Here is a 22,775-nt window from a genome sequence, read left to right on the forward strand (position 1 = left end):
CTGTGATCTCTTTGAATCAACTTTATTTCAGTTACATTTCTATGCAAAACTTAATGGTGGATATGTTGCACATTCACCCTGCATACAGACAATAAGCATATGATATTTGGTTGGCTAACAGCAGCTCTTCTTGTAGTAACCTGTTAGTTACTACACCCACCACAGATGTAAATCGGGCCACTACAGCAAGCGTACTGCGCACCGACATTCAAACAGTGTGCGCAAAATTATCCAAGACTGCCACCAGGGCCAGGCCAGTCACCAACCACTGTCACTAGGCCCACTATGCATGCACCAAACATACCTGATATGTATAGAGTCTTTATAAGGGCATATACAGCCTCAGGGCCCTCAGTTGCTGAATGTGTTCAAGATGTATAAACTACTTTCATTGTACTCTTAATGCTGTCATTCCATGATCTAATAAATTTTATCTCTTTTACAGTTGTGTTTCCTTGTGTTCCTAGTTAGACCAAAGTGGTGGTGATGAGGCTTGAATTTTCATGTCTTTCAGAGTGCATGGTTTTTCAGCTATACAGTTCTTCATGGAGGCTTTAATCTGATCATTTCTGCAACAACAGATGCATCACATAAATGAGGTCACTGCATATGTTGAATTCTATCAATCTCACAAACAGCCACAACAATCATACTGAACTTGGGTGGCTGAGCTTCAAGGCCCCAGTCGTAAATGTCTGTGTATCATGGTTAAGTCTCAGAGTCTTATGCAGATACCATTCATTTGATCCCAGGTAAAGGAGAGTGTCAAAGTGTCTTTCAGTTTGAGATCCTATGTTACAAAAGGTTTCGAATATTGCACAGTCATTCGATGTCTCCCACTCCACAGGTTGCCAGTTAGAGGCTTGGAGTGATGTCCCCACTGTTCTTATAGTGTAGGCACAGTTCATGGAGCCTGACTCACTGGGGGATGAGGCGGCAGCCACAGTACAAACAAGGCAACCAGGCTGATGTGGACAAAACATCGTCAGCGCAAGAACAGTGAAAGTCACTTCCTTTGGTGCTCTTGACTTGTACAGCATGAGCTGGTGGCCTGTCACAAGCAGTGGTCCTGTTGCCATAAACGTAAAAGGAAAGGTCACGTAGCAGTAGTATGTCAATCGCTGCCACCCTCCCAAGGAGTCACTGCAGGAATCAATGGACATCGATATTAAAACTGTTTCACAATTGCATTTGCTATTGTCTGCAGACAAGAATCAATTTTTTATTTAAGTGTGGGTTATGAATAAATCCATTAATCCTGCAAATCAACTTGGGGGATGTGACCGGGGGAGGGGGGGGAGGGGGGGGAGGTGCCACTGTTCCTACTCAACTCACAGACATGTGCTATGCTAGGACGCTAGGAACACCACTGTTAGCATGCGTCAAGCACTGGTTGGCTCTGAGAACTATGTGACTTAACTTCTGAGGTCATCAGTTGCCTAGAACTTAGAATTAATTAAACCTAACTAACCTAAGGACATCACACACATCCATGCCCGAGGCAGGATTCAAACCTGCGACCATAGCGGTTGCTTGGTTCCAGACTGTAGTGCCTAGAACCGCACGGCCACTCCGCCCGGCAGCATTGGTTGGTAAGCTATAACAAACAGCAGATCACTATTTGCAGGTAATTCACAGGTGACACAGTTTACAAATCACCTGTCCATTCCATTATGTACTTGGAGGTTAATGATGCAAGTAACGAAAATCTGTTTGGTTAGGTGCCTTTGCCTCACGTGGATGTGGATGCAGTGCATTTTGTTTTAGACCAAATACCTTATCACGAATTGGATTCCTTGTGTTCTTGGTTTTTGGATCTGTTTGCCCCAGGTTTAGGTTGTGCAAACAGTTTCACAGCACACATCGCCCTCAAACTGTCTGCTGCTGTTCCTTTTTTCAGGTGCAACTGGAGACACTAGCTTTATGTGACAGCTTAAGGCAGAGCTGGATTGCGTAACATCATTGGAAGTGATTAGATTGATTTCCTCATTGTGAATGGGCTACACCCTTAATGATCATAAAGAAGCCATCTAGTCAATTTCCTCTCTCTGGTAACTTCAATATAACTATTAATGCACAGTCAGTCATAGACCCTTACCCCTCCCTCGCCCAGAGAGGTTGGTCACAAAGTTGTGTGGGGGTCAATTCTTTTCAAAAATCTTCTTGGTCAAACCCTATCTTCAGGTTCAATTGGATGAAGCATCACTGCTTGTGGTTAAGACACCTTTCAGTCTCCATAAGTATCAACAGTTAATGCTTGCGGTCGCTGGTGTGCCACACTCAACATTTTTTAGAAAAGGTTACAGTGGTTGTCCCTCATTTCATTAATTGTCTTGATGATATTATTGTGAAGATAATACCATACAGGATCACCTACATAACCTCTGTTCTTTTTTTTTTCTGTTCTACAGGTTGTGGATCTCAGATATAATCTTACTAAGTCTCACTTTTTCCAGCCTTCCATAGTTTATTTGGGTCATGAAATTTCCCAGCAGGATTTGCATCTCATGGAGCAATGTGTTGTCTCATTACACATATGTCCCATCTGACTTATCTACGAGAGGTTTAGGTATTCCTCAGCAAAGTGGCATACTGTCACAACTTTATTCCCAAAGCAGTACTATCACAATTTTATTCCCAAAGCAGCTACTATCACTCACCCCTTGGCTCTGCTATCTCAGGAAGTGCTCCTTTCATTTGTCCTCCAGCTGTGAGTGTGCTTTTTTGCAACATTTCAGCCTGGTAAGCATCTGGTCCTGGACACGGACATTTCCCAGGATAGGAGGGGGCAGTTCTGGCTCATCGCCATTTAGATGGCCCTGAACAGCCTTCTGCCTTTGCATCAAAAACACTCAACTCAGCTCAGAAACATTATTCTCTGGCGGAAAAAGAGGCTGCTGCTATTGTGGTTTAACAGCAGAATTCGAAGAATGCTCAGGAAGCAAAGGCAGTTGCACTCGCGGTACAAGAAATATCTGGAGAATGAGGACAGCCAAAAGTTAGTATAGATTCGTGCTGCTGTAAAAAGAGCAATGTGCCAAGCATTCAACCACTACCACCATCATACCTTAGCAAAAGATCTTGCTGAAAACCCAAGGAAATTCTGGTCTTATGTAAAATCGGTAAGCGGGTCGAAGGCTTTTGTCCAGTCACTCACTGATCAGTATGGCCTGGCAACAGAAGACAGCAAAATGAAAGCTGAAATTTTAAATTTAGCATTTGAGAAATCTTTCACGTAGGAGGATTGCACAAACATACTGCCATTTGAGTCTCGTACAGATTCCCATATAGAGTACATAGTGATAGACATCCCTTGGGTTGTGCAGCAGCTGAATGGGTTGAAAATAAATAAATCGCCAGGTCCTGATGGGATTCCAATTCGGTTTTACAGAGAGCACTCTGCTGCATTGGCTCCTTACTTAGCTTGCACTTATTGTGAATCTCTTGCCCAACGTAAGGTCCCGAGCGACTGGAAAAAAGCACAGGTAACGCCTGTATATAAGAAGGGTAGAAGGACGCATCCTTAAAATTACAGACCAATATCCTTAGCATCAGTTTCTTGCAGGATTCTCGGACATATTCTCAGTTCAAATATAATGAATGTCCTTGAGACAGAGAAGTTACTGGCCATGCATCAGCACGGCTTTAGAAAGTATCGCTCCTGCGAAACGGAACTCGCCCTTTTTTCACATGATATCTTGCAAACCATGAATGAAGGATATCAGGCAGATGCCATATTCCTTGACTTCCAGAAAGCATTTAACTCGGTGCCCCACTGCAGACTCCTAACTAAGGTACAAGCATATGGGTTTCGTTCCCAAGTATGTGAGTGGCTCAAAGACTTCTTGAGTAATAGAACCTAGTATGTTGTCCCCGATGGTGAGAGTTCATCGGAGGTGAGGGTATCATCTGGAGTGCCCCAGGGAAGTGTAGTAGGTCCACTGTTGTTTTCTATCTACATGAATGATCTTTTGGATATGGCGGATAGCAATGTGCGGCTGTCTGCTGATGATGCTGTGGTGTACGCGAAGGTGTCATCGTTCAGTGACTGTAGGAGGATACAAAATGACTTGGACAGGATTTGTGATTGGTGAAAAGAATGGCAGCTAACTCTAAATATAGATAAATGTAAACTAATGCAGATGAATAAGAAAAAGGATCCTGTAATGTTTGAATACTCCATTAGTAGTGTAACGCTTGACACAGTCACGTTGATTAAATATTTGGGCATAACATTGCAGAGCGATATGATGTGGGACAAGCACGTAATGGCAGTCGTGGGGAAGGTGGATAGTCTCTTCGGTTCATTGGTAGAATTTTGGGAAGATGTGGTTCATCTGTAAAGGAGACCACTTATAAAACACTAATACGACCTATTCTTGAGTACTGCTCAAGCATTTGGGACCCCTATCAGGTTGGATTGAGGGAGGACATAGAAGCAATTCAGAGGCGGGCTGCTAGATTTGTTACTGTTAGGTTTGATCATCATGCGAGTGTTATTGAAATGCTTCAGGAACTCAGGTGGGAGTATCTAGAGGAAAGGAGGCATTCTTTTCGTAAATCATTACTGAGGAAATTTAGAGAACCAGCATTTGAAGCTGACTGCAGTACAATTTTACTGCCACCAACTTACATTTCGGGGAAAGACCACATAGATAAGATAGAGAGATTAGGGCTTGTGGAGAGGCATATAGGCAGTCATTTTTCCCTCATTCTGTTTGGGAGTGGTAGAAGGTACCCTCTGCCATGCACCGTAAGGTGAATTGTGGAGTATGTATGTAGATGTAGATGTAGATTGTCTATGCCTTAAAAGAATTTCACGTGTGCTTTTATAGTGCTATACTTCACTTAATTACCGCCTGTAAGCCCTTAGTTTCACTGTTCAGTCCATTGGCATCCTTATTAGACAAAGCCACTGCTTTTCTTCAGCTTTGGGCTATATTCTTGTCCTGGTACATTTATGACATCCATTTTTGTCCTTTGTTGCAACACGCAAATGCGGTTGCTTTGTCCCAACTCCCCGTGGGCCCTGACCCCTTTTTTGACCAGGAGGTACTCCTTTGTTTGCAACTGGATATGGAGGTGAGGCATATTGTAGAAGCTTACACATCACCAGATCCCACAGTTCATCTGCTGTAGTGGCCAATCTGGTGCTCCAGCAGGTCATATACATAGTAAAAAATGGGTGGCCTAACTGTCTGCTGGACCTGGCATAGACTCCACTTCAGAATTTTTATGCATTGTGACACTGCCTCTCCCTTTTGGATGGCATTATTTTCCTGTCAATGGAAGGGTTTACTCCTGTATTGTGGTTCGAGTGGCTCTGCAGCTGGAGGACCTCCAGTTATTACGTTAGGGTCACTGGGTGATCTTTTGCACAAAACTGTTGGTGTGCCACCTTATGTTTTGCATGGGCATCCACTGGGAGCTGGAACACCTTGTCACAGCATGCAGATGGTAAGCATTGGGAAAGAATCTGCATTGATTTCGCTGGTCCTTTTTAGAGACTTTCTGGTTATTGGCAACTGATGCTTTTTCTCATTTTCCTTATGTCATTCACTGTCCATCTGCAACAGCAGATGCGACTGTCAAATCCTGTCAAAGATATTCTCCATAGAATGCTTGGCTTCCATCCTGGTTTTGGACAATGGTCCTCAGATCATGTCACAATATTCCAAGCACTTTCAGACATGCAATGGCATGCCCATGTCATGGTGCTGCCCTTGCTTTTGCAGTCGAATGGCAAGGCAGAACACTTTGTCCGAATGTATAAGACACAGATGCACAAGATTTCCTGACTAAGGAGGCTCTCACATTTTTTAGACTCTTACTGTATGAAGGGAACTGGGACCCAGAGTCCTGCCGAGCTCCTGTACAGCCATATGCTGTAGATGTTGCTCTACCTCTTGTTGCTGGACAAGTGTCCCCCAGCAGCATCAGTTTTATCGATGTTCACACCCAGCACACCAGTCTTTTTCAATCCTGTTCAGTTTCTTGAAAGGAGTGTGAGTAAAATTTGTCATAAGAAAGAATTGTGGGAATGTTGATGAGGGTAGCTAATGTTCTTTATTGATTGTATTTAAAGATGTTGTTCATTTACCATTGGTAAGTCTGGAGGGTGCTGCTTTTGTGATGTGGTGCTGTATCCAAATTGTCTAATGGCGATTTGAACAGATTAGTACATTGTATATCTTTTGGGAGAGTGTTTGCAGCTGAGTGTGATGGGTCAGACCCATGCATGCAGTCTGTCTGTACACTATTTGCTGATGACAGCCACGACAGTGGAGGTCTGCAACCATAATTGCAGTTCATGGATGGTGGGCCGTTTGACTGTCTCAATCACCTCTTATATCTGCCTCCTCAAACTGTATACATTTTTCCACATCCATTTTGGTATTCTGCAACCACAGATTTGTTATGTTATCTAATTCACATCTGATGCACACACTCTCTTATCTGTGTTGCCTCATCTTAACTTCAAAAGGACTTTATGAGAGACGGCTGAGACAGACATGTAGCCCACCAACATGAAGTCTGAAGATGTTCACAGGTTTCCATTGCATTCATTGTCTGTAGACAGACTGCACCGCTAAGTCCATGCTATTATGCAAGGCTGCAAGCACAATTTACTCACCTGTTCCAATGGACACTCACTACTGTGGGTACAGCACCATATCACCATTGAATTTCCCTCCTGATTTTCCAATATGGGTAAATAACATTCCAATGCAAATTGCAATCCAAAAAGAACATCAGCTTCAACCATCTCCCCTCCTAAGATTTAATCTTATGATGAATTATAATTGCTCTCCTTTTAAGGAATTATATGTGGGGGACTGAAGACAATACATTATAGGTAAAGTTACATTACCAACAGTATTACCCACCTCAATGAATGTTATGTGCAATAGCAGCTGAAATATTCAAACATCATTTTACACAACACAATATACAACTCATAAGAATTTCATGGAAAGTAAAGTAGTATTATTTCCATTTTTCCAATAAGGGACAATATGTTACTGACTGGAAACTTCAAACAATTAAAAAAATGATTGACTCTAGAGCATTCCCTTTGGTGGTAATGCACAACTTACCAGTATAGTAGACTACCTTATAGTCACCAATTCGTACTGCTCCAATTTCACCGTCTGGTCCTGCTAAACCACTGTTGGGATGAAATAACACCTGGAAGAATAATAGCTGATAAGTTTTGAGTAAAAAAGTGTAAGAGTAAAATACAAACCAGATAAAAGAATGAACCCACATAATTATAGACTGATATACTTAACATCAATTTGCTACAGAATTCTTGAACACATTCCATAATATATAATAAATAGACTAGAGTATCATTAGGAGTGCCCCAGGAAATGTGATAGGACCACTCTTATTTTCTGTATACACAAATGGTCTGATGGGCAGGACAAGCAGCAATTTACAGCTGTTTGCTGATGGTGCTGTGTTGTACAGGAATGTGTTATCATTGGGTGACTGTAGGAGTATACAATATGACTTAGACAAAATTTCTAGACAGTGTGATGAATGGATGTGGATGAGTATGAAAAAAAGTCCTGTAATGTTCAAATGCCGAATTAGTACGGTGCTGCTTGACATAATCAAATCAATTGAATACATAGGGATAATGCTGTAAAGTGATATGAAATGGAATGAGTACATCAGTTTTATGGTAGGGAGGATGAATGTTCTACTTGGTTTTAGTGGGAGAATTTGTGAAAGTTAGGTGATCCATAATGGAGACAGCAAATAGAGTGCTTGTGTGACCCATTCATGAGTGTTGTTTGAAGGTTTGGAATCCCCACCAGGTTGGATTAAAGGAAGACATCTAAGCAATTCAGAGACATTCTGCTAGATTTGTTACTGGTATGTTTGAGCACAATGTGAATATTACAAAGGTGCTTTGTGAACTCAAATGGAAATTCTTCGAAGGAAGACAACACTCTTTTCATAAGGAATTGTTGTGGAAATTCAAAGAACCAGTATTTGAGGCCAACTGCACAATGATGCCACTACCACCAACATATATTTTGCATCAGGACCATGAAGATAAGATGCAAGGAATTAGGGATTCTGTGACGGCTTTTAGACAATATTTTTTCCCTCACTTTACTTGTGAGTGGAACAGGAAACGAAATAGTTGGTAGTGGTATGTGGTATCCTCCGCCATGCACTGTACAGTGGCTTGCAGACCATGTGTGTATATGTATGTGTAAAAACTTAATTATGTATATAGATAGTTCAGCCATCCTGGGAATCGAGAATCTTGACAGCATTTGCCTATTATCAATATCGATATTGCTGAAAATCAGCCCCAGAAATTCCAAGACTTTAGAGAATATTTTAATTTTTGTATAATTTTGCATTTGATATAGTAATTTCTCAGAAAAGTGGTCTTAACAGATGAACAGAGAGACAGTTGGATAAAAAATGACAAAAAATGATATATTTTCTTTGTGTGGTATAACAACAAATTAAAAAGTTTCAATTTTTTTTCTTTTCTTGTACTGGTAAATCTTGCTTCTTGCAAAATTTCATGATTCTGCATCATGGGAAGTACTTTACAGGTGGCTGGCCGGAGTGGCCATGCGGTTCTAGGTGCTACAGTCTGGAACCAAGCGACCGCTACTGTCGCAGGTTTGAATCCTGCCTCGGGCATTGATGTGGGTGATGTCCTTAGGTTAGTTAGGTTTAATTAGTTCTAAGTTATAGGTCACTGATGACCTCAGAAGTTAAGTCGCATAGTGCTCAGAGCCATTTGAACTTTACAGGTTTTGATGAGTAAGTTTGTGAGTATCAAAATATGAGGCATAAATGGCCATATCTTTTGATTGCCCTGACTTAAAATCTTAAATTTTTTATACTGCCACAGGACCATAGACCTTAGTATGTGACATAAATTTCTACTTGATACATCTACCTATTCCTGAGGAAAAAGATTTCTTAACAGTTGGACAGATAGACAGAGAGGCAGACAGACAAGGGTTATGATTTTAATGACTGCGGCATGGAACCCAAAATGTGATTATCTTTATCTTCTACTACTGTGACAACCATAGTTTATGCTTAAGATGTTAGAAATCAGAAATTAATTAATGTTATTTGTTTCTTGTCTTTGTCTATTTAAGGACTGGGTGTTTCCTAATTGTGGAGGCAGTACATTGGTGGTGTGGCACAGTGGGAGTGGTGAACTTCCAAATAATCTTATATCCCTGTGGATTCGATGAGCTTTAGGTATCTGGCTAGGGGTGACTTTTGTAATCAGCAAGACAATACTGAGGACACTCCATAGGCCCTATTTATATCAGGACACTGTGTATTGAACACTTGTAATTGAAAATCATATGTTAACTTGGAGTTTTAAAAACAGTATTCAATGTTTGTGATTAGGCCACTTAATGGTAATATAATGGAACACAGTACTATTTACAGTACACCTATGATAAAATCTGCTTTTAGCTACATTTCTGGGAATGCTTACAGCTTAATCAATGCAACGGATACAGATACTATCATTCCCTTACAGGACACACTTCAGAAAGGCCCACATTTTTGAAAGACAATAATAACTGTTGTCAATCAGAGGTTAAAACCAATATTAAGCCATATCTAACAATTATCAATCTTACTCAGCATGTCTGGATTAAGCAGATTGCAGATACATTTAGAAAGAATTCTATATGCAGCCTCCTTATCAAGAATGATGAGCTACCTACTTCACTGTCTCCAGTATATCACAATACTATTGACTGTCTAATGAAGTGTATGTCATATCTAACTAATGAAGCTGTTTGGAAACAGAGTTCTGCAGTACCTCTAAATATCTGCTCACAAAATAAACCAACAGTTCTTAATTTTTTCAAAGTTGCTACTGTCATGATAGTGTAGCAGCATTTGTTCATCTTTTATGATTGGCAGAATGCCTTCAAGCTGATAAATCAGTGGATTGGGTAATGAGATTCATGGGCACTTAACTATGATCAATTAATTTCTATCTTTTGCTTTGGTACAGTTATCAAACACACAGAGAAATCATGAAAGCTGGGGCTCTGTTCAAGTATCTATCTGTGACAGGTACGATGACTCTTATCCATATTTAAGATTTTTTCAGTTAAAAATGAAGTGTATTTGCAGAAAATTAGGTCAATAGCCTGTAAAGCTGATGAACCATATTATAATAAGTTCTGACTCACATTTACAGATACATATCATCTTCACCAAGTTTGCTTTCATAAAACTTGTTTTTTTTTTTTTTTTTTTTTTTTTTTAGCAGTATTAGCAGATGTCAAATATGGCTTAACAAAGTTTTTTTTCCTTTCATATCATACAAAACATTACAGTTTTACTTTACTGTTTTTTAAGGAATTATGCATGCTTAGAATAAATATTTATATTTCATATTAGTAAATAAATCAAAGGGTATCTGTCAATAATCATAAATGACAGGACAGTCACTTTATTACAAAAAAGGTCTTCATATGGTTATGTGTGTCTTTCAAGATACAAGAAAACTGAAAAATTATTAGTCTAGTAATGCATGGGCATTCAGTACAATGACTCATGTGCTTGGTTTAGAAATTTAGATTTGAAAGTACCAGAAAAATGGAACCAATGATTCTACAAACGTGTAATTTATCTGCGGCATTCAGATGAAATAAATTGGAAGATACATTTAAATATTGTCAAACCATCACTTTATATTGAAGAACCCTAGTCCTGTTATTTCTACATGAAAGTTAAGTACAAATGTTATTTTTGTTCTACAACTTCCAATAGACTAAATTGATAACTATACATACTTTTCAGATGAGGGAAAAAATTAACAATATAGTACATCTGAAAATGGAAAAGTATATTATGAAAAGAATAACATGGTACTCATCAAATATCGGAGATATTGAAGCACAAATAGGTGCAACAAACATAGTGTTAATGAGTAAGCATTCAGGTAAACGCAACTCACTGGATTTTCCATCATTTGAAAAGTAAATTACAGTACCTGCACTTCATACACTTTTAAATTTACCATATTATAGTAGCGACAACAGAAAATGAAGTTTACCTCATGCCCCACACTGGACTGTCCTTTCAGAATGTCTTGAATATTCATACCATCATAGAATCGATCTGATGGCAGAGAAATATTGAGTATTGCAGCAATAGTTGGCATAATGTCAAGTGAAGACACTAATGCGTCAGATACACTACCTGGCTGAAATTGAAACAATTTTATGTCATTTTACATGTTTCACTGAAGTTAGAATTAATATTTCATGATTACCTGTCATTTCATTATTATACTTAAATATGAAATAAAAGTTAAAGATGTCTACGTATTGCAAGTTAGATAGCTAGTTATATGTTCCATGGATCACTTTGCACACTAGATTGTAATGATGTGGGACGACTCATTTTACATTCCCTCCACAAATTAATTTGTACATGTGGTTAATTTTGGACATTTCTAAGTTCCTTTTTCTTCTTTTTAATACATATATTACAAAAAAAGATATAAAGATGTGAGTTAGTAATTTCTACCCATCATCCTTTATACATTACAATAATAGAAGGAGTTGGCAAGGAGAAACTTTCTGAGTTTGTTTTAAAAAATTTTACTCTGTGTCTGTCAGACATTTTACATCACTGGGCAAGTAACCAAAAATTTTGTTGCAGCATTGTGCATCTCTTTTTGTGCTAAAGACAACCTTAAATGCAGAGTAATGAATGTCATTTTTCCTTGTGGTACTGTAATTATGTACATCATTCTTCCTTTTGATTGGTAGTGGATTATTTATAACAAATTTCATGAGGGCATAAATATACTGTGAAGCAGTAGTCAGAATGCCCATCTCTTTAAGCAGATCTCTACTAGATGGGTGAGCTCCACATTTTATTCTTGTAGCATATTTTTGATCAATGAAGACTTTCTTTTTTAAAGATGATTTACTCCAGAACATATTCCACATGGTATTAGTTAATGACCTTATGCAAAATATGTCAACTTCCTGATTTGTCTCTCTTCAAGATTTGCAACTATTCTAGGTGCAAATGTGGCTTCATTTAGTTGTTATAGGAGAACCAAAATGTGCTTTTTCCAATTTAAATTCTCATCAATATGGGCATCTAAAAATTTTGAAGTCTCCACCCTGTTTATTATTTCCTCACCATATGTTACACTTATTAGCTGTGTAGTACCCATATATATGCAGAACTGAATATATTTCGTCTTTTTAAAGTTGAGGTGAGGCCATTTGCAAAAACCATTCAATAATGCTTTTAAGGATATGGGGTACTTATAAATGGTAAAAACAATGGATATTTTTATGGCTTTATTAAATTCTATAGTCTTTCCTGATTACATTGATAAATACGTTATTGGGTTTCAAATGAAAAATGACCTATATATACAAAATGTAAAGCCCCCTTTATTTCTGTTACAGAAACCAGTATTATTTCGAAAAGAACTGTGAACTTTCTGTTTCCAGTGATTATATGTATGATACATTGTATATGTTGGTGACAGTGCAGGTTTCTAGTGTCTGTAAACGATTATCTTTGCTAGCATTTCCTTTCGTTTCACTGAAGCAGTTTGTTCATGTGTTACTGAATGTTTGTTGCCCAAGTACTACACATATTTGCAGAAGTACATATCCTTTAGTGTGCAATAAATACAAACTATTCAAGAAAAGGAAATTCTGTGGTTACCAGTTCACAAACAAAGCAAGCCACACTGTTGAAAGTAGCCTATGTATCAGTTTTTCAGGGAAGAAACTCCCACATGGCATGCCTCCTGATGATTCAAATTTTTGTGTTAACAATGATGCTGTTTCTAGTGAAGCTGTTGTTGATGATGTGAGCATCTTATCTTCTTTGATAAAGGAAGTGGCAAAATGTAAACAATGTGGTGGTGTAGGCTGTCTGGAAATAACTGAACAAGATAGCAGCAGGAAGGGTTTAGCGTCAAAATTAGTTGTTCTGTGTAGATCCTACAATAAATCTACCTGGAAAATGACTTTGAACACTGTTCATAATTCATGTGATGAGAATTTGAAGTTAGTGTATGAAATGTGTGCAGTGGGTAATGGAAAAAAGGCTGCTCAAATGTTTTGTGGTTTGATGGACCTTCCTCCTCCTCCCAGTAGGTTCAGCAAGTACATAAAAATACTTTTAGGTACCTTGACAGTTGTGTCTAAAGCATCTATGAAACATGCAGTAGAAGAAACTGTAAATATTAGTGGAACCAGGGACAATGCTGTTGCACTTGATGGTACATGGCAATGTCAAGAACATCATTCCTTGAATGGTGTAAGTCCTACTTCCCTGGAGAATGGAAAAGTTGTTGATGGTGAGTGCTTATATAAGTACAACCACACCTGCCATGGTAACACTGAAGAACATATTGAAGATCAGTGTTATAAGAATTATGATGGCTACAGTGGAGGTATGGAGTGTGATGGAGCTCTAAAAATATTTCAGAGGTCAGTGTCCATTTATAACATCAGATATACAAAGTACCTAGGTGAACAGAACTCTAAAGCTTTCAATAAAATTAATGAGTTCAGTGTTTATGGTGATACTTTGGTAACAAAACTGGAGTGTTGTGGACATGTGCAAAAGAGCATGGGTGCTAGACTGAGGAAGCTACAAAGAGAAATGAAAGGAAAGTTGCTATCTGGTGGAAAATCTCTGTCTGGCCAAGGCAGATTGACAGAAACTGAAACAGAGCTTCAGAATTATTATGGACTGGCCATTAGATGAACTGCATCTCTGAATGATGTTACAGCAATTAGAAAAGCTGTGTGGGCCACCTACTTTCATAAGTTGTCTACAGATGACCACACTGTTCACAGACTTTGCACTAAAGGAGCAGATTTATGGTGTGGTTACCAAAAATCAAAAGAAAGTGGTCAAATATACCACAATAAGCATTCTCTTCCTGAGCCTGTTATGAATGAAATAAAACCAATTCTTAGAGACCTGAGTGACCTTGTTTTGCTTAGTAAATGTCTTCAGAATACAAATGAAAGTTTCAACCATTGCATATGGGCAAGATTACCCAAGAATGTTCCCGTAGGACTAAATACATTAAAAGTTGGTGTACTAGATGCAGTGATATGTTTCGATGAAGGAGTAATAGAAATGTAAGAAGCCCTGAGAAATTTAGGCATAAAATGTGGCTCTAATATGGAAGATAAATAGCTTGCATGTGACAGACAACTGGAGCATAAAGCTGAAAGATTCGCTCTTCAAGTTTCCAAAGACGGAAGAAGTGCTAAAAGGAATGCCAAGAGGAAGTTTGAAGATGAAGAAATACTGCAGGATGAAGGCTGTGCTTCAGGAATGTTCTGGGGTACAATTTAATTGGACTCATCTTCATTCACAATTCCCCACAAGTTGTATTTTTCAGAATTCAGGTACAAACATTTTCTAAAGTTTATAAAGCATTGCTCTAATTTTTTCTGTAACTTGCAATAGTCCATACTGATGTTGTACACATAAGCTTTATTACAGAATCAACTAAATTATACATATATTAAAAAAACACTTTTGTTGGGAAAAAAGTTTAAAAATTAAAATGTAAGATGTGATATTTTTTATCCTTGCAATGTACATAATAGATGGAATTAAATAGGTCTAGTACCTCAGCCATCTTGTCATGCATATCTGGTAAAAATTTGGCCTCCTTCAAATGTATGACATTGGATTAAATGGTACCTCAATTTGAGGAAGCATTCCGGAAAAAAATGCATCAATTTCTTCGTAATTTTTTAATAACCATAAGCAGGTTTGAAAATATTCAAAATACTTCTAATTTGTTTAGAATGTGTGCTGCATTACCTGATATCAATAAAAAATCTGTAAAACATATACATTATAAACAGAGCCTGAAAGAAATGGGTGTTCATTTTTACATTAATATTGAGTCGGAAAAGTACCCTGTATCCTTAAGAACTTTGTTTGCCATTTTTCTGTTTCTGTATGTATGCTTGGATTGATCACAATACCAATTTCATCTGCAAAAAGAAGTAATTTTGCTAGATACATAGTAGTTGGAAGATCGTTTACATATATGAGACACTATATTGGACCTAATATTGAGCCTTGTGGAACCCCACATGTGATTTATCTTCATTCATAACAATATGCATGGACTCTACTGGTTGAATTACTAAGTACAACTTTCTGCATTCTCTTTTATTAGATATGACATTATCCACTGTTTGGCTGTACTATCAGTCTCATAAAACTTCAATTTATCTAGGATAATACCGTGATTCCCATAGTCAAATGCCTTAGATGAGTCACAGAAAATACCAACCAGCACTATTTTATTATTGAATGCTTGTAAAATCTGGCGAGTGAATGTGTAAATGGCATTCTCAGTAGAGCAACCCTTCTGAAACTCAAACTGCAATTTGTTGAGGATGTTACTCTTGCTAAGGTGAAAAACTATTCTAGAATACAACAGATTCTCAGAAATTTTGGAAAGCAGTGAAACAACTCATTAGTTATTGATATCTCTTTTATCACCTTTCCTGGAGAGGGGTTAAACCATGGCATGTTTCAGCCTCTCTGAAAAAATGCCTTTAGTTAGTGGCACATTATATATTTTAGATAATACTTTTGCATTTGTAATAATACTTATTTTTATGTGTTCGTAAATAATGGATATTATTTGTTTCCATAGGAAAGAAACTGTGTTAAAGCAATAGAAATCAAGGTGACAAAAGTCATCGGTTTACTTCTCAACATCAAGTCAGACTTCCTTTTGCCTGGACTCAACAAGTCCCCTACAGAAACACAAAGTCATGTTGCCTCTGTAGCCATCAATAATCATGAAAGTGTTGCCAGTGCAGAATTTTGTGCACAAAATGACCTCTCAATTATGCCCTATAAATATTCAGTGGGTGGCCGAATCATTTGCTTAAACTGTTCAGAATACTCTTGACACAATTGTGGCCTGATAACATGGCACATTGTCAACCAAAAAAATTCCATTGTTGTTTGGGAACATGAAGTTCATGAATAGCTGCACATGGTGTCCAGTCAATGATTAGTTCAGTTGGATCAGAGCACCCAGTGCATTCCATGTAAACACAGCCCACACAATTACGGAGCCACCACCAGCTTGCACAGTGCCTTGTTGAATACTTGGATCCATGGCTTCATGGGGTCTGTTCCACACTTTAACTCTACCATCAGCCCTTACCAACTGAAATTGGGACTTGTCTCACCAGGCCACAGTTTACCAGTCCTCTAAGGTCCAACTGGTATGGTCACAAGCCCAGGAGAGGCACTGCAGGTGATGTCATGCTGTTAGCAAAGGCACTTGCATAGCTTGTCTGCTACCATACCTAATTAATGCCAAACTTTGCTGCACTGCTCTAGTAGATATGTTTCTTGTACATCCCCCATTGATTTCTGCACTTATTTCATGCGGTGTTGCTGGTCTGTTGGTACTGACAACTGTACACAAACACCACTGTTCTCTGTGAAGACCGTAGGCCACTGTGTTGTCCACAGTGAGGGGTAATGACTGAAATTTGATATTCTCAAGACAGTTTTGATACTGTGAATCTTGGGTTATTGAAGTCCATAATGATTTTTGAAATGGAAAATCCCATGCGTCTAGCTCCAACTACCATTCAGCATCCAGAGTCTGTTAATTCTCATCATGCAGCCATAATCACATCCGAATCCTTTTCACATGAATCATCTGTACAAATGTCATCTCCACCAATGCACTGCCCTTCTACACCTTGTGTACACAATGCTACCACCATCTGTATACATGCATACTACTGTCCCATGACTTTTGTCACCTCAGTGTAAACAGAACATTTAAATGTTTAAACGTGTTCAATATCATCATCTTTTATGACAAATAAAATAGAAAGAAACTTCCACATGGGAAAAATATATTAAAAACAAAGATTCCAAGACTTACCAAGCGGGAAAGCGCCAGTAGACAGGCACAATAAATATAACACACAAACACACACACAGAATTTCTAGCTTTCGCAACCGACGGTTGCTTCTTCAGGAAAGAGGGCAGGAGAGGGAAAGACGAAAGGATGTGGGTTTTAAGGGAGAGGGTAAGGAGTCATTCCAATCCCGGGAGCAGAAAGACTTACCTTAGGGGGAAAAAAGGACAGGTGTACACTCGCATACACACACATATCCATCCGCACATGAAGGGATCGGTTGGTAGGACACATTCTGAGGTATTAAGGATCACCAATTTAGTATTTGAGGGAAGCGTGAAGGGTAAAAATTGAGAGGGGGACTAAGAGATGAATACACTAAGCAAATTTAGAAGGATGTGCATTGCAGTAGTTATTTGGAGATGAATAGGTCTGCACAGGATAGAGTAGCTTGGAGAGCTGCATCAAACCAGTCTCTGGACTGAAGGCCACAACAACACCAGGATATGAGTAACCCTCCATCCATGATTCTGTGGAGAATTGCACTCCCTTGTATAAAACAGCTTGGAAATCTGATTAATTACAAATTTCTCTACTGTTTCTGTACCATTCCACTCTTGAACAGTGTGCAGGAAAAACAAACACTTAAGTCTTTCTGTCCGAGATTTGGTTTCTCTAGTAATAAATCTGATTTACAATGATCATCTCTCTCTGTGTAGGTAAGTAGCAACACAATATTTTTGCATTTGAATTTTTTTGTGATAAAACAAAATAAGCTGTCCTTCTCTGAGCTTTTGCGATGTCCTCCTTAAGTTCTTTCTGGTATGAATCCTGTACCACACGGCAGTACTGTAGCAAAGGGTGGACAAATATAATGTAGCAGACAGTCACTTTAATTGATTTATTGCATCTTCTATGTTATCTGATGATAAAACACAGTCTTTGATTCACCTTCCCTACAACATTATCTATGTGATCATTCCAATTGTTATCCCTAGGTACTTTGTTGAATTGACAGCGTTTAGATTTGTGTGATTTATTCAGTAACCAAGATTTAACTGTTTCCTTTTAGTACTCATATGGATGACTTCACACTTTTTATTATTTAGAGATTACTGGCAATTGTTGCAACATACAGATACCTTATGTAAATTGTTTTGTTCTATTGATGCTGCCTCAGGACCTATATACACATTTTCTAACATTAAAACCTGTCTTATTGTGTTAAATCTGTAATGTATGATTATACATCTTAAGGAGGAGATTAGGACAACATTTAAAATTTTTTAATTTGGTCAAAAATTATATGAAATACGGAAAAAAAATTTTGTTGCCTCTGGAAGCTGTTGGGTATGCAACATGTAACAGGGATGACTGCTTTAACCATTTAGTACTACACCACCATGAATAGATTCATCATATAGAGTACATAGGCAACAATTTATATTACAAAGTTCAGTTAAACATTTGATTATTATTCTACTGTGTTCATGATAACTTGAACATTTATTTTTAAATAAGTTGATAACTTTGAAATTTTCTTTTGGTAATGTCAGATGTAGATGACTTTGTCAAATATTTTTTTCAAATGTGTCTCATAGAAACAGTATGCTTAGCACTAAGTATATGTCTGTGCGTAAAGTATCTACTACTGATACAAAAAAAGTGTAAAAATGTTTACAATCTACATGTTCATCTACATCTCTATCCATACTCTGCAGACCACCATGAAATACATTTTTCTGATTCATTTTACCTGTTTATAATTTTACTATACATCGGAAATAGCCCTTATCTGATCTGTCTTCGAAAATAAAATACAGTGACATTCAATATCACAAATTCCTGCATTCACAACTTATCAAGTTGTGCCACACATTCCTCTTCTCCCCAGTTTTGTTCAGTACCTCCTCATTAGTTATGTGATCTACTCATCTAATCTTCAGCATTCTTCTGTAGTTACCCAGTTCAAAAGCTTCTATTCTCTCCTCATCTAAATGATTTATCATCCATATTTCACTTTCATGCATGGCTACACATCATACAAATACTTTTAGAAAAGACTTCCTGACACTTAAATCTATATTCAATGTTAGCAAAGTTCTGTTCTTCAGAAATGCTTTCCTTGCCACAGCTAGTCTACATTTTATATCCTCTCTACTTCGATCATCATCAGCTATTTTTCTCCACAAATAGCAAAACTCGTCTACTACTTTAAGTATCTCATTTTCTTATTCCCTCTGTATCACCTGATTTAATTTGACTACATTCCATTATTCTAATTTTGCTTTTGTTGATGTTTATCTTACATCCTCCATTCACGACATTGTCCATTCCATTCAGCTGCTCTTTCAGTTCCTTTGCTGTCTTTGACAGAATTACAATGTCATTGGCGAACCTCAAAGTTTTTATTTCTTCTCCATGGATTTTAATGCCTACTCCAAATTTTTCTTTTGTTTCCTTTACTGCTTCCTCAGTATACAGATTGAATAACATTGGGGATAGGCTACAATCCTATCTCCCTTCTCAACCACTGCTTCCCTTCCGTGCCCCTCAACTCTTATAACTGCCAACTGGTTTTTATACAAATTTTAAATAGGCTTTTGATCCCTTTATTTAACCCCTGCCACCTTCAGAATTTGAAAGAGAGTATTACAGTCAACATTGTCAAATGTTTCCCTAAGTCTGCAAATGCTGGAAACATAGGTTTTCCTTTCCCTAAACTATCTTCTAAGATAAGTCGTAAGGTCAGTATAGCCTCGTGTGTTCCAAAGTTTCTATAGAATCCAAAGTGATCGTCCCTGAGGTCAGTTTCTACCAGTTTTTCCATTTGTCAGTAAAAAATTCATGTTAGTATTTTGCAACCATGACTTATTAAACTGATAGTTTGGCAAATTTTTACACCTGTCAATACCTGCTTTCTTTGGGATTGGAATTATTATATTCTTCTTGAAGTCTGAGGGTATTTCGTCCATCTCATACATCTTGCTCACCAGATGTTAGAGTTTTGTCAAGGCTGGCTCTCTCAAGGCAACAGTAGCTCTAATGGAATGCTGTCTACTCCCGGGAACTTGTTTCCACTTACGTCTTTTAGTGCTCTGTCAAATTCTTCACACAGTATTATCTATGTCCTCTTACAGTTCAATACCATGGCTCTCAACTACATCGCCATTGTATAGACCCTCTATATACTTCTTCCACCTTTCTGCTTTCCCTCCTTCGCTTAGAACTGGTTTTCCCTCCGAACTCTTGATATTCATACAGGGGGTTCCCTTTTCTCCAAATGTCTCTTTAATTTTCATGTAGGCAGTATCTATCTCGCCCCTAGTGATATATGCTTCTACATTCCGGCATTTGTTCTCTGGCCATTTCTGCTTAGTCATTTTGCAATTCCTGTTGATCTCATTTTTGAGACATTTGTATTCCTTTTTGCCTGCTTCATTTACTGCATTTTTATATTTATTGCTTTCATCAATTAAATTCAATATCTCTTGTGTCACCAAATGATTTCTGTTAGCCCTCATCTTTTTATCTACTTGATCCTCTGTTGCCTTCATAATTTTGTCTCTCGAAGCTACCCATTCTTTTCTACTGTATTTCTTTCCCCTTTTCTTGCCATTCATTCCTTAATGCTCTCTGTGAATCTCTCTACAACCACTTGTTGTTTCAGTTTATTCAGATTCCATCTTCTTAAAATCCTATCTTTTTTCAGTTTCTCAAGCTTTAATCTGCGGCTCAAATTGTGGTCAGAGTCCCCATCTGCCCCTAGAAATGTCTTACAATTTATAACCTGGTTCCTAAATCTCTGTCTTATCAATATGTAATCTATCTGACACGTTCCAGTGTCCCCTGGCCTCTTCCACATACACAACCTTCTTAAATGATTCTTAAACCAAGTGTTAGCTAAGATTAAGTTATGCTCTGTGCAGAATTCTATAGGTGGCTTCCTCTTTCATTCATTACCCCCAGTCCATCCATATTCACCTACTACTTTTCTTTCTCTTCCTTTTCCTACTGTCAAATTCCAGTCCCCAATCACTATTAAATTTTTGTTTCCATTAAGTACCTGAATAATTTCTTTTATCACATCATACATTTCTTCAATCTTTTCATCATCTGTGGAACTAGTTGGCACATAAACTTGTACTACTGTGGTAGGTGTGGGCTTTGTGTCTATCTTGGCTACAGTAATGCATTCACTATGCATTCACCTGACCAGAAGTCCTGTTTCTGCTGCCGCCAAACTTCACAAATTCCCACTATATCTAACTTTAACCTCTCTATTTCCCTATTTAAATTTTCTAACCTGCCTTCCTAAGTAAGGGATCTGACATTCCACACTCTGTTCTGTAAAACATCAGTTTTGTTTCTCCTGATAACAATGTGCTCCTGAGTATCCCCTGCCCAGAGACCTGAATGGGGGACTATTTTACCTCCAGAATATTTTACCCAAGAGGATGCCATGATCATTTAACCATGCAGTAAAGCAGCATACCCTCAGGAAAAATTATGGCTCTAGTTTCCATTTGCTTGTTCACAGTACCAGCACAGTGCCCTGTTTTGATTGATGTTACAAGGCCAGTTCAGTCAATCATCCAGACTGTTGCCCCTGCAACTACCGAAAAGGCTGCAGCCCCTCTTCAGGAACCACATGTCTGTCTGGCCTTGCAACAGATGCCCCTCCATTGTGGTTGCACCTATGGTGCAGCTATCTATATCGCTGAGGCACGCAAGACTCCTCACCACCAGCAAGGGCTGTGGTTCATGGGAGGACTAGTGTACTAGAATCAATACAGCAGAAGCTATTAGGAGTGGGAATATTTTGTGGCCTGACTGAGGATTTTGACTATGGGAATCATGATAACCACACACGAAAGTAAAAATATTGTTTAATAGTTGGCAAAATATGTTTATCTTATCTATATTTTGTGCGTAACAGAAGGCTGAGTGTGTAAATTCCATGTCAGTTGCATATCAGAAGGCAGTCAAAATCTCAAACAATGGGACATAGTTCTGTTTTAGGTTCTCTGTAGTTTTTCTTATACATAAAAGATATTTCCCTTGTATTGTCAAAAGATGTATTAGTTTCATTTTTGTAGATGATCCAAGAATAGTAATAAAAAGTAGTACTCATCCTCTTATGGAAAAGGCGGCTAATGAAACTTTTTAAAAAATCAACAGTGTACACAAATTACCACTAAAGTTTAACAAGACTCAATACATACAATTTAGTACTTCCCATAAAATTCCATAAGCTATTTAAATAGTCCACCTGAATAATGAAATACAAGTAGTAGAAGGTGAAAAGTTTTTGGAATTACAGGAAGATCACAATCGTAATTGGAAAACCCACACCCTAGAATTAGAGAAGTGTCTTAGCACAGTTACCTGTCCACTATGCATAATTACAGATACAGGTGATTTAAAAATGAAAAACCAGTTTATTCTACATATTTATGATCACTAATGAGATACAGAAACATTTTTTTGGTGAGAAACTAAACTTACGGGGGTATTTTCAGAATACTGAATTACTGAAAACTCGAGTTTCTCCCAATATAAAATGTTCAAAACACTGTTTTGGATAACGCCATTTTATCTGTAAGGGAAAAGTTTACACTTTACACCAATGCCCACACATCTGATTTTATAAATTCTGTCAATCAATCTGCTCTTAAACTACCACCTGGTGCTGTCAAGGATGTTCAGAATGCAGCTTGTTTGTTGACTATGGGAGACTCACCCAAGAGTAATGTCACAGCAGATGAGAGGGACACTTTGCATTCACTCAGGGTGAATCCTGATACAGTTAATTTACCTGCAGACAAGGGT

General features: G+C 38.0%; 1 protein-coding gene across 1 annotated transcript in view; it reads right to left on the minus strand.

The window, feature by feature from the left end:
* The window catches only part of LOC126334821 (arylsulfatase G-like), a 262,638-nt gene that overhangs the window by 13,179 nt on the left and 226,684 nt on the right, over positions 1 to 22,775 (minus strand). Inside the window, exons 8-9 of the mRNA XM_049997467.1 lie at positions 11,081 to 11,230; positions 7,098 to 7,188 (exon numbers count right to left, since the gene is read on the minus strand). Of these exons, the coding sequence (XP_049853424.1) occupies positions 7,098 to 7,188; positions 11,081 to 11,230 (241 nt within the window). The remainder of the gene's footprint in view (positions 1 to 7,097; positions 7,189 to 11,080; positions 11,231 to 22,775) is intronic.

This window comes from Schistocerca gregaria, chromosome 2 (assembly GCF_023897955.1).
Source record: "Schistocerca gregaria isolate iqSchGreg1 chromosome 2, iqSchGreg1.2, whole genome shotgun sequence".
NCBI lineage: Eukaryota > Metazoa > Arthropoda > Insecta > Orthoptera > Acrididae > Schistocerca > Schistocerca gregaria.